Source organism: Hippocampus bargibanti, linkage group LG11 (assembly GCF_051943395.1).
Source record: "Hippocampus bargibanti isolate YZ-2025 linkage group LG11, ASM5194339v1, whole genome shotgun sequence".
Classification (NCBI taxonomy): Eukaryota; Metazoa; Chordata; class Actinopteri; order Syngnathiformes; family Syngnathidae; genus Hippocampus; species Hippocampus bargibanti.
In genome coordinates this window covers 14382566-14398215 of record NC_142744.1, presented here as the reverse complement: position 1 = coordinate 14398215, position 15650 = coordinate 14382566, and the positions used below count along the sequence as shown (strand labels likewise).

The window sequence follows — 15650 nt, the reverse complement described above, 5'->3', positions numbered from 1 at the left end:
AACATGAAGTTTTCACACCAAACAAAGTACCGCAAAATGCATTGTGTGTCGCTTTCTCGGTCAGGGACGTTCCCTCCATGACGTGACGTCAGGACTCTTCACCAACTCAAAAACAAGACTTCCTGAATATTCAGCGCGAGTCTTAAAAACGTAAAGTATAGCTATATGCGGTGGATTCTTTGTAAAATACGCTCAGTACAAGTCATTTGAAGCAAGTTTACAAATAATGTACGCAACTTGTCCGGGGGTGTCCGTTGTCCTTCAATTACTACAGTGTTCTCTATTGTATGCCACTGTTGCCTTCTTTGCTGACATTAGCTTATCTTTGACTTGATTGATTTGCTGTTTCGTGATAGTCGGTGTATACCGGATGGTACCCATGATTGCCATATTTGCGTATGCGACGTATGTCCCTTTGTGGCTACAGAACAAGCTACTCACTCAGTAAAAAGCTCCCGAACACAAAATGGTCATCGGCACAGCATTCAAAAAAGCAAAAACTATACTCACCATTTGTTAACAATGCTCTGATCTTTCCGTGAAATGGGCATCTTTTTCCCTACATTATATCACACAACTTCAAAGTTTAGATTCCAGTCACAGGATATGTATCATCTCATATTACATCCCAAACAGAACTTCAAAGTCAATGCTAAACATAAATTAAAAAAATATGTGGTGCAATTTAGTTAAAGGTTATTAATATTTTCAACAAAATGAGCCAATGCGTTTTTATTTTAGATGAGTCGATTTCAGCTGACATATTTGTTGATACATTTACATGCATGCATTATTTGTTCCACACTTAGGATCATTAACTGGAATTAAACTTTTCTTGTTCGGTTCACTTTTTGTCTTGGATTACAATCAGTTAAAATTGGCAACTACTTTAATTAAGTTATTTCATTAAATTATCACGCTCCTAAAATCATTCCCAAATGTGTGTTTATTTTTTTCAGCAACCAAAAAAAATTGAACCAAAATTATATTTGATTTTCGGGGTAGAATGGCTGGTTGGTTGGAAGACTAAGTTAATGTCCAAATATTACAACTGCCGTTATTTTAAGAGGCTGATTGATATGCGGTATACTTGCATAATCAAAATATTTGCATTACATCACAAATATGTATTTTTTTATGTTAAACGTTACCTCTTATTAACGTATGATATGCACTGGGAATTTCACATATCAGTGCTGAAATTTAAGCAACTACAGGGTACATCATTTTTCCAACACTCGTCTTGGGTTCCCTGGTATCCTATTTTTTTCTCATGAGAGTCGTGTCTTTCAAGGGTATTCAGGGTTACGTGTAACATATCCTCCTGTGCCATAGACGGCGACATTTTCTTGAACGAACACCATTTACAATTCATGCCAGGAAGTCCGCTTATTTGCTTTACCAATCACATTGCCATATTCGCGACCGTTGAACAGTCAACCAATAGCGTGGGGTTCTGTGGGATTTAAATACTCTGGCGTCTTTTTAAAAACATTCAAAAACGAGGAGGTCAGGCGAGGGTTTGCCTGTTGCTCAATTGAGTCAAGTCAAGCTACATATATTTATTTTTTTACAAAACGAGGATTGGTAGAGTTGTCATTTTATCCTTTGATCATAATTGACGTTACCTATTTATTAATTTGCAGTTTCAAGTCTGCGTTACCGTGCTTTTTCCGTTCACTGAACGAGAGCATTGAAGATGGCCCAGTTCGGATTTGAAAACGACATAAGCGACTCGCTAAAGCTCGACGTCCCCATTACGAATGCACCGATTGCTCGCTGGCAGAGGAAAGCAAGTGCGTCAACCCCATCCAGCGTATTGTCTCCGGGGAAATATGTCAACGTCTCACAGAATATGTCAAAGACTCCGTGTAAGACCCCGTCTAAGACGCCAGGTAAGGCACGCCGAGGCATACGCGGAGAGATCGATGTTTGATAGTTTGTAAATGAGTACTTGTGTATAGTAGGGGTGGGGGTTCTCGGGTCACCACGTTTGTACATTTCCACGCTTGCGAGGTACCGGTAAGCTTGTACGCCGAAGCACCACATGTTCACCCAGTACCATATTTAAAGAGAAAGAAAAATGCACATTGAATCAACAGTCACTGTCCAAGACATTATTCCTTACTATACTCTGCAAAGTTGCCCATGCATAACCATTATTCCTGTGGTGACTTTTGAATGTTGCACCCACTGCGATAACCTTACTAGCCACCACTCGTCGGAGACGTGGAGTGCAGAGGCAATGTTTCTTTTTTTCTTTTGTTTTTTTTCTTTCCTTTTATTCAGCCTTTCCCCCCTACCCTTTCATTGTATTGCAAGCTGATATATACATGACATCTTATTTAAATACACCAGTGGCACGTTTTATCGGTTTAACGACACCTAAAAGGCCAATTTTAAATGGTGGACGTGCATTGGGAGAGGGCAAGAGCAACGGATAACAATTGACTAAACGGTTTTGAAATTTGAATTATTGTTTCAGACTAGGACTGTGATTTTAAATTTTGGTGACCCTCGTGCCACGGGGGAATTACTTTCCTGCGGTGCTGACGTGACGCGAATTTGGGTTGTGCGTGACAACGCCCTACTATCAATCACCAATCTTGAGCTAATCATGCGACGGAAGTTACTCTAAAACAGCATGTTGCATAATGGATGTCCCTGGACCCGATTACAAAAAGCAAACAATTATATTCATATTCTAATTTTGCTATATTAATCAGACAGAATACAACTTGTGGGGAACATCGTAAACAATTGAATGAAAATGTGAGACTTTACCCCCCCCCCCCCCAATAAGTTTGACTTTTATTTTTAAATAGGCAGATGGAAAGCCACTCCGTCAAAGATGGGAGCGGATCGCTTCATTCCCGTCCGTAATGAAAAACAAATGGAAGTAGCAAGTTTCTTGCTCTCAAAGAAGGGTCGACCCAAGGAAGATGGAGTCTCAGCACCTTTGTTGGCAAGTGATACAAATGATCGATACTACACTGTACAGAACATCCATGCAGGAGTTTCATGACCTATGTTAACCTCGGGTATGTTGTCACAGGAACAACAAAAGACGTGGTCTATCGCGCTGAATGGATGCAACATAGAAGAGGCCCGCATTCTGCAGTTCAGTGGGAAACCAACAGTTAACCCAGATGGTAAGGCCTGCCTCTACATTATCGTGCAAATGAAATGAAATTTCTCCACTGTGAGACTAATAAAGGCATATCCAATCCAATCCAAATAAATCCCAGCCTGGATTTTTGGCTAGACAGTTCATTTTATTATACAGATATCTAACATTTTGGATTGTGAATGTGTATTGTTGTCTTATGGCATCAGTGTTGGAATGTGGAATGTCCCGTGAGTTATGTCAATTGACATGTCCACAGGAAAAATAATGGGAATGGACACTTAGACCTGAAGTTTGAATCTAACCCGAAGAAATGTCATTTTCCAGGTCAGCACAACTCTTTGAAGTCCCTGTACAGTCACACCATGACTCCAATGTCCAACAAAAAGACACGACACATATCGTCCACCGCCGACAAAATCTTAGACGCTCCTGACATTCGTGATGATTTTTGTAAGTTTTGCCTCACCGGTAAGCAGTCTAATGCTCAGTTACGGCATACGGTGCTGATTTGTGGCACCAACCCCCAGATTTGAATCTGCTCGATTGGAACAGCCGCAACGTTATGGCAGTGGCTCTCAAAGACAGTGTGTACCTGTGGGACGCCACTCAGGGAAACATCACCCACCTCTTGACCATGGACAATGAGGCAGAGTACATAAGCTCCTTGTCTTGGGCCAAGGAAGGCAACTACCTGGCAGTTGGCACCAGCGACTGTACAGTTCAAGTCAGTACATTACAAAAGTGGATTTTGTTTTTTTCCAGAGGGCACCAGTAAAACTGGGAATTTATTTTAAACTGTTTTGTTATTGGGGGAAATGAAGTAAAGAACAACGTTGGGGAGGGGGTAACACAAGATTCGAAATGAAAGTTTGATGGAGGAAAGAAATTATTCGAATCTGAATCAGGTAAAAACTAAAATGATGAAGTTGGAATTTTTTTTGGTCAATTCAAGAAACATTTGAGTTGACTATTTAATTTTTATTGTCAATTTTTTTAGGGGGATTCTGAACAAGGGTTTTTTGAAAGGTTTTTAAATGGGGCTATTTTGATGCAGTGTTGTGTATGGATTTGGCATCATTTGGATGTTTTTTTTTTTTTTTTTTTTGAGGTCAGGTAATGGACAATGAGTTTAAATTTGTGTGTGACAGATTTTTTTTTTTTTGGGGGGGGTTGCCTTTTTTTCTTGTATTTATTTATATTTAACTGATTCACTGCCAAACGTGCAAAAATGTGGCAGGGGACACCCTGAATTGGTTGCCAGCCAATCGCAGGGCACACAGAGACAAACAACCATCCGCACTCACACTCACACCTTGGGACAATTTAGAGCAGGGGTCGGGAACCTATGGCTCGCGAGCCATATATGGCTCTTTTGATGATTGCATATGGCTCCCCGATCAATATTACATATTATAATACATATTGTCGTTTTTTTCGTCGTTCATTTCCCGTTGGGGCTGCAGTTGGCGGAAAGCGCCATTTTGATTGGATGACACTGACCTAGAATGGCCGAAAGCGCCATGTTGATTGGATAATAGTGGCCGTCATGTTGAAACAGGTAAACGCCCAACTAGTGCACTTCACGCCCAACTAGTGCACTTGAGCGTGAAAGCACCGGAGCATTAGAGGAGAGAAAATGTTCTGATTCTAATTTGCAATGAAACAATACCATCGATGAAACAGTCGAATGTCAGTGACATTTTAACAAGCCCCATGTTAACGTAGTAGATTGCAGATAGCAAGTGTGGAAGCTTATGAGCCGTGTGCAGGCTAGCTAGCAGTAACTTCGCCTCTGGACCGGCAAATTGAATTTCATTCCGATCGTTTTCCTGGATTTTTACCAAACACGAGGAACGGAAAACCATCCATGTTAACGGTGATTACTATCACAAAGTTATTTTAAATAATACATTCTGATATTTTGTTGAAAAGTGGCTGCGCGTGCGCGCGCGCGCGTGTGTGTGTGTGTGTGTGTGTGTGTGTGTGTGCGCGCGCACACGCGAGCGTTTGTATGTGCGCACGCGCGTGCGTGTGGCTCTCGCTGAAAAACATTTCTAAATATTTTACTTTTATGGCTCTCTTAGTCAAAAAGGTTCCCGACCCCTGATTTAGAGTGTTCAATCAGCCTGCCACGCATGTTTTTGGAATGTGTGAGGAAACCGGAGTACCCGGAGAAAACCCAAGCGGAGAACATGCAAATTCCACACAGGGAGGCCGGATTGGGTCTTGAACTCCTAAGTTATTTGGTTCTGGATTCATATGAGGTGCAAGTGGATGTACAAAAGTCAAATGCTGCCCCCTTGTGGAAGAGAAAAAAAAACATTGCCAGAGCTCTGACTAGTCACTAGTGGGATATTGGCTCCCCCTCAAGAAAAAGCTAAACCCGAACAAATTTGGGAATGGCGCTCCACATCATATAATTTATTTATGTATTCAGGAATGGCAGTGAATGAGTTAAATGGATGGTGTTGTTTTTTTTTTCATTCAGCCCTCAAATAATTTCATCCTGTTGCTGAATTGCTGTCTTTTGGTAGTTGTGGGACGTGGAGCAAAAGAAATGCCTTCGCAGCATGAACAGCCACTCTGCAAGAGTCTGCAGCCTGAGTTGGAATAGCCACATCTTGTCCAGGTACTTTTCGTTTCCTTTTCCAAATCTGAGCTCGTCCTGGTCTGGCCACTACTCACCAACGCCAACTTCCCCCGTACCAGCGGTAGCCGGTCGGGTCAGATTCACCATCATGATGTGAGGGTGGCGGAGCACCACATCTTCACGCTGCATGGCCACTCTCAGGAGGTGTGCGGGCTGCGGTGGTCGCCCGATGGCCGCTACCTGGCTAGCGGCGCGAATGATAACCTGGTGTGCATCTGGCCGCGCGTGGCCCAGGGCCGCACAGACGTCAACATCCCGATGCACTCACTCAGTCTCCATGAAGGGGCTGTCAAGGTATGCAGCATAATAATTATAATAATAATAATTATTATTATTTATTTATTTACAGTGGCGGACCGTGGATTTCATTGCTAGGCCTTCAGTAGTGCTACGTCTCAATCGATCCACAGCTGCGAGTGTGGTGTGATTTACTGCATGTCCACTAGATGATGCAGATAGCAAGGAAATAACTTGTGACTTGAAGAAACTTAAAGGACAACTGACACCTCCGCGGACAAGTTGTGTCCATGTTTGTAAAATCACTTCAAATGACTTCTATTGAGCGCATTTTCAGATTTCAGATTCCACCTCATATAGCTAGATTTTACGTTTTAAGACTCGCGCTGAATATTCAGGAAGTCTTGTTTTCGAGTTGATGAAAATTGCCTGACGTGACGTCACGTCTGGAACGCCCCTGACCGAGAAAGCGACACACAATGCATTTTGGATACTTTGTTTGGTCTGAAAAGTTTGTGTTGATCCGTGTTGATGGCGAAATTAGAAGGAAAACTACATAAATAACGCGATGGTGAATCGTTGTGTGCCGCAGCCAATTGCAGCAACGCGCATACTGAAGGTGTAAGTTGACACAAATTCCCAGCAGACGAATCAGCCCATTTCCAACGGAGCTTGGGCGCCATCTTGTGCATTTTCTGGGCGCTACATTGGAGTCCAGACGGATCGAATTGATACGGAAGTACTTCTTTAATTGATTGCAAACATTTATGCTTTCCTCTTCAGAACTATTTGAATCATATTCATAACTGGATGCGTAACAAGAAAGCATCTCTAAATCTGAACTCTCTGAAGCCATTGTTTTTATTCTCGAGCAAGGCAGTGTTGATCAATAGTGACGTCACGAACAAGGGGGCGGGACTTTCTAAATATCGCCATTTCTGAGCTCATTTTGTGGGAGTTTTGGGACACTTTAAGTCATTTTTATTGGTGTTTTGCATTTGACTAAAAATATCAGCCTGCATGTTTTGGCCTGTATTTTACATGCTATAAAACGTTTTTCTGATGTCAGTTAGGAAACAAAAAAATGGTGTCCTTTGGATTGCGCAATCACTATGCTAACTGTGCTGGCTTGCTCTGCAGTGAGACCGCATTGCTGTCCCTCTGCATATCGCTATTAAAGTGTTCAAAAGCTTTTAGTATATGAACTAAATTTCTACAGTTTAGCTGGTGTATATAATGTACAGTCACTGTACATTATAAACACTGAACTACAGTGTTTATTTTATTTTGATCAAAACTGTGTGCATCGGTGAGGCACACAGTTCTCCTGCCTCATGACAGGGGGCGCTGGTGATTAGAGATTCTTCTTGCGACTCCTCGGCTGCAAAATAACAGAATTAGTGACAGCAAGCTACATTAAACAGTTACGAAGTGCAACCACCCAGTCGTTTTTTCGTGTTGCTTGGCCTTATTTTCAGAACGGTGGATTACATATCTAAACTGAAAGAATTTTCTAAACTGGACTCTCAATCGAAGCAGGAGATAATAATTAAAGGAAGACCAACACCGTACTGTATAGCTCACAAACGGTGAGGGATAGATGTAAATCTCCTGGACAGCTTCTCAGCTTTTTGGTCCAGAAGGATCTAATTGAAACTATTCGTGAGGTGACAAAGTTGCTCCAGCTCCTGCTCGCTGTTCTAGCTACTACAGCATCGGTGGAGCGGTCATTCTCAGCACTGAAAATACTGAAAACATACAGTCGGAACAGGGCTGATCAAGGACGACTTTCTTCACTGGCAGTGATCTCCATTGAGACAGAGAGACTTGGACTTCATTTATAAGTAAAGGTAACGCGATTAAAAACGTTTTTTAAATTCTTTTTTTTCTATACTACAGTTTGTATACAGTATATAAAGAATGCTGACATGACATTTTAAACAAAACGCGTTAACTGTTGCCAATCAAATGGTGAATAAGCTACTCTGTGGAGTTCATATGTTTGTAAATCTGACTGTGATGACGTCAGTGCCTCACCAGCCATGAACCTCACCGCACGTCACTGCCTGGAAGTAACACAGCAGCAAAGTTATGAAAGGAAGATAGAAGGACAGAAAGAAGTAGAAAAACAAGATACAGGAGCTGCTAGAAAGGCAGCCACTCTCGCTGCTCCATCTTGAAGTAAAAAAAAAACTAAATAACAAATATGACACAAAGACAAAGACAGAGAGTCATTCATTCTTCAGCACTTGCTGTACCCTCTTTGTGACATGAAGCAGTTCTAGGTGAAAGAGGAAAGGATCAAAGCGTCCTTTTTATCAGTGGATCAGGGACGTCATGGTGGAATGTGCACGTCTGCTACAAGCTAAATGTTTAGAGCAAACACAAAGCTGTAGCATCCATTGACGAAAATACATTGTCTCACCACTCAGCTCTGTCTCCTCCTTGATAAATGTCGTGGCCAAAAGTGCTGATAAAACAATCCATATGCGCATGACGACAAAAGAAAACACGAAAACAAGACAAAAACAACAACGGCAAAAAAAGCAAGGCTCATGAGAGCACTTGCTGAAGGCTGCCTACTCGGGCGCCATCTTGGAAAAATGCAATGGAACTTTGGTCATCACTAGTTTATTATATTTAAAACATCACATCAAAACATTGGGTATATGGCCTTTTTTTTTCTCCGTTCTACAGTATATGTTCTAGATGTCTTCCATTTAGCTCCGTGCATTTCTTGCGGCACAGCACGATGTTGTCCATGACATTCTTACAGACTGAATTAGTAATGGCTCTCATCTCCCTGATGGCTCTCTTGAGTTCCGTGATGGTTCTGCATTTCCCTGCGTACACTCTGTCCTTAAGACAGTCCCACAGGAAGGAAAAAAAAATCTGGGGGGCTTAGGTCCGGGCTAGTGTGTGGAAACTGACGTTTTTAGCGGCTTCCAGCAGGCCTTGAATTGCTAACTCGAAATCTGATTGGTTAAAGCAACAGTTTCATCAACATTTATTTTTACGCTCCAGAACTGATTGTGAAGGCGTCCAGATAGATTTCTGACCTTGCTAACAAATGATGGCTCTGATGTGATTGATTAAATGTCTGTATGGGCTCTCGGCCTTACAGGAGTGAGCCATCGCTAAAAAGGTTTCCTCAGCCGTCATCTGTACTGTTGTGCTTGTAGTTGTGGTCATATATAAAAAAAAAAAAATCCTCGTCTCACCCACCATGGGTGGTGTCTGTCCCCATTTCAGCTCGGGTCCTCTACCAGAGGCCAGGAAGCTTGAGGGTTCTGCGCAGTATCCGTGCTGTTCCCAGCACTGCGCTTTTCTGGACCGAGATATCCGATGTTGTTCCCGGGATCTGTTGCAACCAGTTGCAATCTCCGGCTCCTCTCTGAGCCCTTGGTATTTCTCGATTTTCTCATGTTCCTTCTTTCTGATGTTCCCATCACTCGGGACCGCTACATCCACGACAACGGCTTTCCTTTCCCCTTTATCTATGACCACGATATCTGGTTGGTTGGCCATTACCATCTTGTCAGTCTGTATCTGGAAGTCCCACAGGATTTTTGCTCGGTCATTCTCCACCACCTTGGGAGGTGTTTCCCATTTTGACCTTGGGGTTTCCAGTCCATACTCCGCACAGATGTTTCGGTAGACTATGCCAGCCACCTGGTTATGGCGCTCCATGTAGGCTTTCCCTGCCAGCATCTTACACCCTGCAGTTATGTGTTGGATTGTCTCAGGTGCCTCTTTGCACAACCTACACCTTGGGTCTTGTCTGGTATGGTATATCCTTGCCTCTATGGCTCTGGTGTTCAGGGCCTGTTCTTGGGCAGCCAGGATGAGTGCCTCTGTGCTGTCCTTTAGGCCAGCCCTCTCTAGCCACTGATAGGACTTCTTGAGATCAGCCACTTCTGCTATGGTTCGGTGGTACATCCCGTGTAGGGGCTTTTCCTCCCATGATTGCCCCTCTTCCAGCACCTCATCCTCTGTTCCCCATTGACTGAGACATTCTCTGAGTACATCATCCGTTGGAGCCTTCTCTTTGATGTATTAATGGAGCTTGGATGTTTCATCCTGGACAGTGGCTCTCACACTCACTAGTCCCCGGCCTCCTTCCTTACGGCTTGTGTACAGTCTCAGGGTGCTGGACTTGGGATGGAACCCTCCGTGCATGGTGAAGAGTTTTCGGGTCTTAACATCTGTGGTCTGAATCTCTTCCTTTGGCCACCTTATTATTCCTGCAGGGTATCTGATCACTGGCAGGGCATAGCTGTTTATTGCCCGGGTCTTGTTCTTGCCATTGAGCTGGCTTCTGAGGACTTGCCTCACCCGCTGGAGGTATTTGGTCGTAGCCGCTTTCCTTGTTGCTAATTCGAGGTTGCCATTGGCCTGTGGTATACCGAGGTACTTGTAGCTGTTTTCAATGTCTGCTATTGTTCCTTCAGGGAGTGAGACCCCTTCAGTGTGAACTACCTTGCCCCTCTTAGTCACCATCCGACTACATTTCTCCAGCCCGAATGACATTCCGATATCACTGCTGTAGATCCTGGTTGTGTGGATCAGGGAGTCTATGTCCCTTTCGCTCTTAGCATACAGCTTGATGTCATCCATGTAGAGGAGGTGACTGATCGTAGCTCCATTTCTGAGGCGGTATCCATAGCCTGTCTTGGCGATTATCTGGCTGAGGGGGTTCAGTCCTATGCAGAACAGCAGTGGGGAGAGTGCATCACCTTGGTATATGCCACATTTGATGGATATATATATATATATATATATATATATATATATATATATATATATATATATATATATATATATATATATATATATATATATATATATATATATAAATGGACACTGCTTTTACTCCACCTCTGTCCATTAGGGATATAGGGCCAGAGCTGCCAGCACAACTTTAGTTCGCTGATGAAGCTTTTCGGATGAGGAGCGAAACGTCCGACACCTTCAAAGAAGTACAAATGACAAATTTTCATAAATGCTTAAGTACAAAAGACACACCTGGGAAAAGCAATTAAAGGCAGCTGAAAGACACTCAGGAATTATTTGATATGAATTCATGGTCTAAATATGATTAACACTAGTCTACAATTAAGTTATTTTTAGGATAGCAGAAAAGACCTTGCAGTCCCTGATGGTACACGACTGTTTCTGTATTTATCCATTTTTGTGAGGGATTGTCTGTAACAATGAGTTTTGGGCCTGCTTGGGAAACCTACCGAGGTTTTTTTTGTGGGGAAATTTAGTCAGCCTAGGCACTGCACCATCGACGCGTAGTATCAAACCTCTTTAATTTTGGTGTGCAGGTGACAGGAAACATCCACACGCGGCTCATGCCCACATCATACATCAAATATGGTGGCGCCCTGTTAATGTGTTTCACACAATAACTTGGGGGGGATACATTACAGTAAAGTTTCGTTATATCGATATTCAAGGGAGTCCCAAAAAATATCGATATAACCGGGACTATCGATATATCCGACCCTGTTTGCATGTAATTTTCTCCGTGCGTGCATAGAAATAGTATCGATATAACCGGGACTATCGATATATCCGATATCGATATAACGAGACTTTACTGTAATTAATAACTAGCCTGTCTCAAAGATGGCAGTTTTTTTACAGTGACGTTATTTCAAATAAATATGCAACTTTGTTATTGGATTGTTCTTCTTTCCCATTGGTTTTCCCTTCCAATAATGAATGTGGTGTTTGTGCTTCTAGGCTTTGGCTTGGTGTCCATGGCAGTCCAACATCTTGGCCTCGGGTGGCGGAACCTCGGACTGTCACATCCGTGTCTGGAATGTCAGCAGTGGATCTTGCCTCAGTTCAGTCGACACACAGTCCCAGGTACCGTAAACAAGGCCACAAATAACTCTTCCTGCAAATCCATACCGTCATTTCCGGACTAACGAGTGCACCTGATTGTTAGCCTCACAGAGGAAACGCCATTTTGTACATACGTAAACCGCAACTGTCTATAAGGCGAATGTTTATAAAAAGATGGTACACAGAAAAAGGTTTCCAAAGTTTCAATAATCCAGTGATCCCTCGCTACTTGGCGGTTCGCTTATCGCGACTTCAGTGCATCGCAGTTTTTTTTTTTCAGGGGAAAAATACATTTTATTTATTTATTAATGGCATGCAAATGTGCAAACAAACTAGGTAAAAGAAACCATACTGCAAACAACACTGCAAACAAAGCAGAATAAAATCAAGCACACTGGCTTTGAACAGCTCATGGAGCATTCTGTTCCGTGAGCTGTTCTCTATTCTTAAAAAAAAAAAAAAAAAACTACTACCGATAACAATGTTCTTCTCTCGGAGAAGGACTCCTTCAGTAGAAAAAGACGCTCCAGCTCAGTGGAGTCAGGGCAAATAGGCACAGCAGCAAAATATAGTTTTACAACACCGTTCTTTAAACTATTTAAAAAAAGAGGTTTTATTTTTTTAGTTTCATTCTGCAGTATATAGTTTTGCATTGTAAAAAAAACAAAAAGCTGACTACATTGTACTTCATGGATTTCACCTATCGCGAGCTATTTTTGGAACGCATCTCCCGCGATAAATGAGGGTTCGCTGTATCCCTTAACTTTTCACCTTACGAACATTAAATTCGCGAAAATATAATCTTAGCATACAAACTAATTTTTTGCGGAAAACCAAACCACACAGCGCCACGGTGGCTGGCGCACAAAACAGTGCCTGTTACGCGGCAGCAACACATCAAGCATTACGGTAGTAAAACAGCCTGAACAGGGCTGGTTAAAAAAATATGCCGGTCAACGTGAGACACGTTAGCACTCGCTAACAGATCTGTGTACTAAAACAAGCCAGGTCACTGAGACACGGAAGAAATATGTTAGCACTCAATCACAGGGATGCTTACAAAAACATAGCAAGTCGCTGAGCACCGTCCTCATCTTCCTCCTGTAAACCGAAACCGTGGAAGTCTTCTTACTGCGTCTCGGATTGGAATAGCATCCGATATTCCACGACGCAACGCTCTCATTCTCTCTTTCGTTGGCGTATTAAGTGTCACCTTCATTCTGAGGTCAAGTCACTCCCGAGCTTATGCTGTTCTCTCCGCCACGCAGCAGACCAGCATTTCGAATCCCGTTGGTGATTGTTGATTTTTTTTTTAACACTGCTCGCTGTCATTATCCACTGGCAAACTTTTGTTGCTCTTCGCATATGGTCATTCAAGTCTCCCATTCAACTCGGAGGGCCATTTTAAATGCACGATTTACACGCAAAGTACATTCAACTTTGGCACATATTTTCGCCCTGTCTCACTCTCGTCTGCCAAACATTTATTTTCCATAAGAAACCATTAAAAATTAGAATAATCCGTTCCCATGTCCCCATAAAACATAATTTCAGACTAAATAAGCCTTAAAACTACACAAAATATACATCATATGTATAATAAATGTGCTATTGTGTCATTAAAGAAATAAACTGTACTGTATAATAAAGTTGTTTTATTTACCTTTGTGATGGTCGTTGCTGTAGTTGCCTCTTGATGATATCCGAGTGAAGTTGCTGTGCTTTCTCGGCGATAATACCCTCACTCACTGTCCCCTGCTAGCTGCTTTTCATTAATCCAAATCCTAAAAACGTTTTTCAACCTCTTCTATTGCCTGAGACCGTTGCTTAGACAACACAGAAACACCCTTTGCCACACATAGCAATGGTCGACTTAGCATACTGGTACTGGGACGCTAAGCCACACAAACGCACAACTCATTCGTGTGTAAAAAGTGGTGACAAAAACTAGTCCGCCAGTCCCCGTGGCGCTGTTCGACCTTGTGGTTTGGTGTTCATCTGCCGAAAACTAGTTTGTATGCCAAGATTAAGTTCGTAATTTTGTAGTTCTGTATTTTGATAATGTGTCTGATCCCGCTTAGGACTATTATGTGACAAAACGACAATATTGCCTCCATTTCTTGTGTATTGCGAAACTAGCTTGGTTATTTGATTTTTTTTTTTTTTTAATGGGGTGGGGGGTCTCAGAAATTATCTTATCAGCATTGCTACAGTTTGCATGATTCACTTTGTGACTTATTTTTCACCTGTGAACAACTTTCAGGTGTCAGCACTTGTGTTTGCTGCCAACTACAAGGAGCTGGTGTCTGCGCATGGCTTCACACACCATAACTTGGTCATCAGGAAGTATCCGTCCATGGCAAAAGTAGCAGAGCTCAACGGTAAGGGTTACTTCCTTTCCAATGGAAAGCAACTGCTACCTGCTGGTGCAATCAAGCCTTTACTTACTTGGAGGTGCCACAACTCTAGAGTTTTCTAAATTACTCCCGACATCCTGAGAGTTTTTTGTGAAGTTGACGACAAAACCAAAGAAACTTAAATGTTTGCGATATCAAATGGAAAGTAGAATGTCATTTCAGTGGGGAAGAGGGAATTTTTAGTGGAAGCACTGTATTTAAATGCACCCCATTCCCCCACCACCAGGACACGAAGAAAGAGTCCTCAATATGGCCATGAGTCCAGATGGCTCCACAGTGGCCAGCCTGTCAGCAGACCAGACCATTCGCCTGTGGAAGAGCTTTGGGGTGGACCCCAAAAAAAAAAACAAAGACAAGACGCCCATTTCCCTTCACTCGGCCTTCAATCGCTCCATCAGATGATTTGGATACAGCTTTTTAATTTGATTTTTTTTAACGCGTGTGAGTTATTTTAGTTCATTTGCTCAATGGCCGTTGCGGTGTTTTGTTTCCACTGCCCACTGAAAATTAGATAATGCATCCACTTGATAATTTTCTTCTCCTCTGTCAGACTTTCATAACTTTTGAACGTTTGAATAAATGTTTCCCCAAGATGGTTATTCAGTTCTATGAATGACTGACTTGAATGGGAATGTTTAGTGGAGGGAAAATGTTATGAAATAATCACACTGGCAGTTTACATGTTTTTTTCCCCCCTGAAACCTCAAAACTTAGATTTGCACCCATCGAGCCGATCAACCTTCTTTTCTTTCATTTATGCTCCAATTTGTATTACTGCTAGTATCCCCTTTGGTTTGCAGTCCTGTTTGATTCAGGTATATATGAAAAATAAATCTATAAAAGCAGTCTTGGTGACTAATTTGTTTTAAACTTGTATTTTTTTGCTATTGGTAACTTGCTCCTTTGCACATAAGTGAATTTTATGAATGTATATTACCCTATTTTCCATTGTATAAGGGTCACCGGAGTTTTAGGCTCACCCCCAGTGAATTGTGTATTTCCAACCTTTTCCCAGATATAAGGTGAATGAAAAAAAGCTCTCCAAATATAATATATCCATTTAAAAAAGTTTTCCAAATATAAATCACGCCACATTGTAAGGCTCAACAGTAGAGGCTGGGGTTACGCACGAATCATACAGGGGGAAATGGAGTTGGTGGCTGTCAACAGTAGTTGCCAGTCCTGTTGTGGCTTAGTATTAAAATATGTTTGCAAATTTCCCCATTGTGGGACTATGAAAGGCTTTCTGGTTCTGATTACTTTACATCAGGGGTCTGAAACTCAATTTACCTGGGAGCCGCTGGAGGCCGAGTCTGGGTGAGGCTAGGCCGCATCAGTATTTCCACAAGAAAAGCACAGA

At 42.3% G+C, this 15650-nt stretch overlaps 1 protein-coding gene across 1 annotated transcript; it reads left to right on the top strand.

Moving 5' to 3' along the window:
• Positions 1–1470: 1470 nt before the first annotated feature.
• On the top strand, positions 1471–15130 carry cdc20 (cell division cycle 20 homolog). Its single transcript, XM_089008329.1, has 10 exons — positions 1471–1895; positions 2826–2965; positions 3056–3152; positions 3455–3580; positions 3658–3854; positions 5665–5759; positions 5840–6074; positions 11769–11894; positions 14137–14254; positions 14517–15130. The coding sequence occupies exons 1-10, from the start codon at positions 1700–1702 to the stop codon at positions 14690–14692; spliced, it is 1506 nt and encodes a 501-aa protein (XP_088864455.1). The 5' UTR covers positions 1471–1699; the 3' UTR covers positions 14693–15130.
• The last annotated feature ends 520 nt before the right edge of the window (positions 15131–15650 follow it).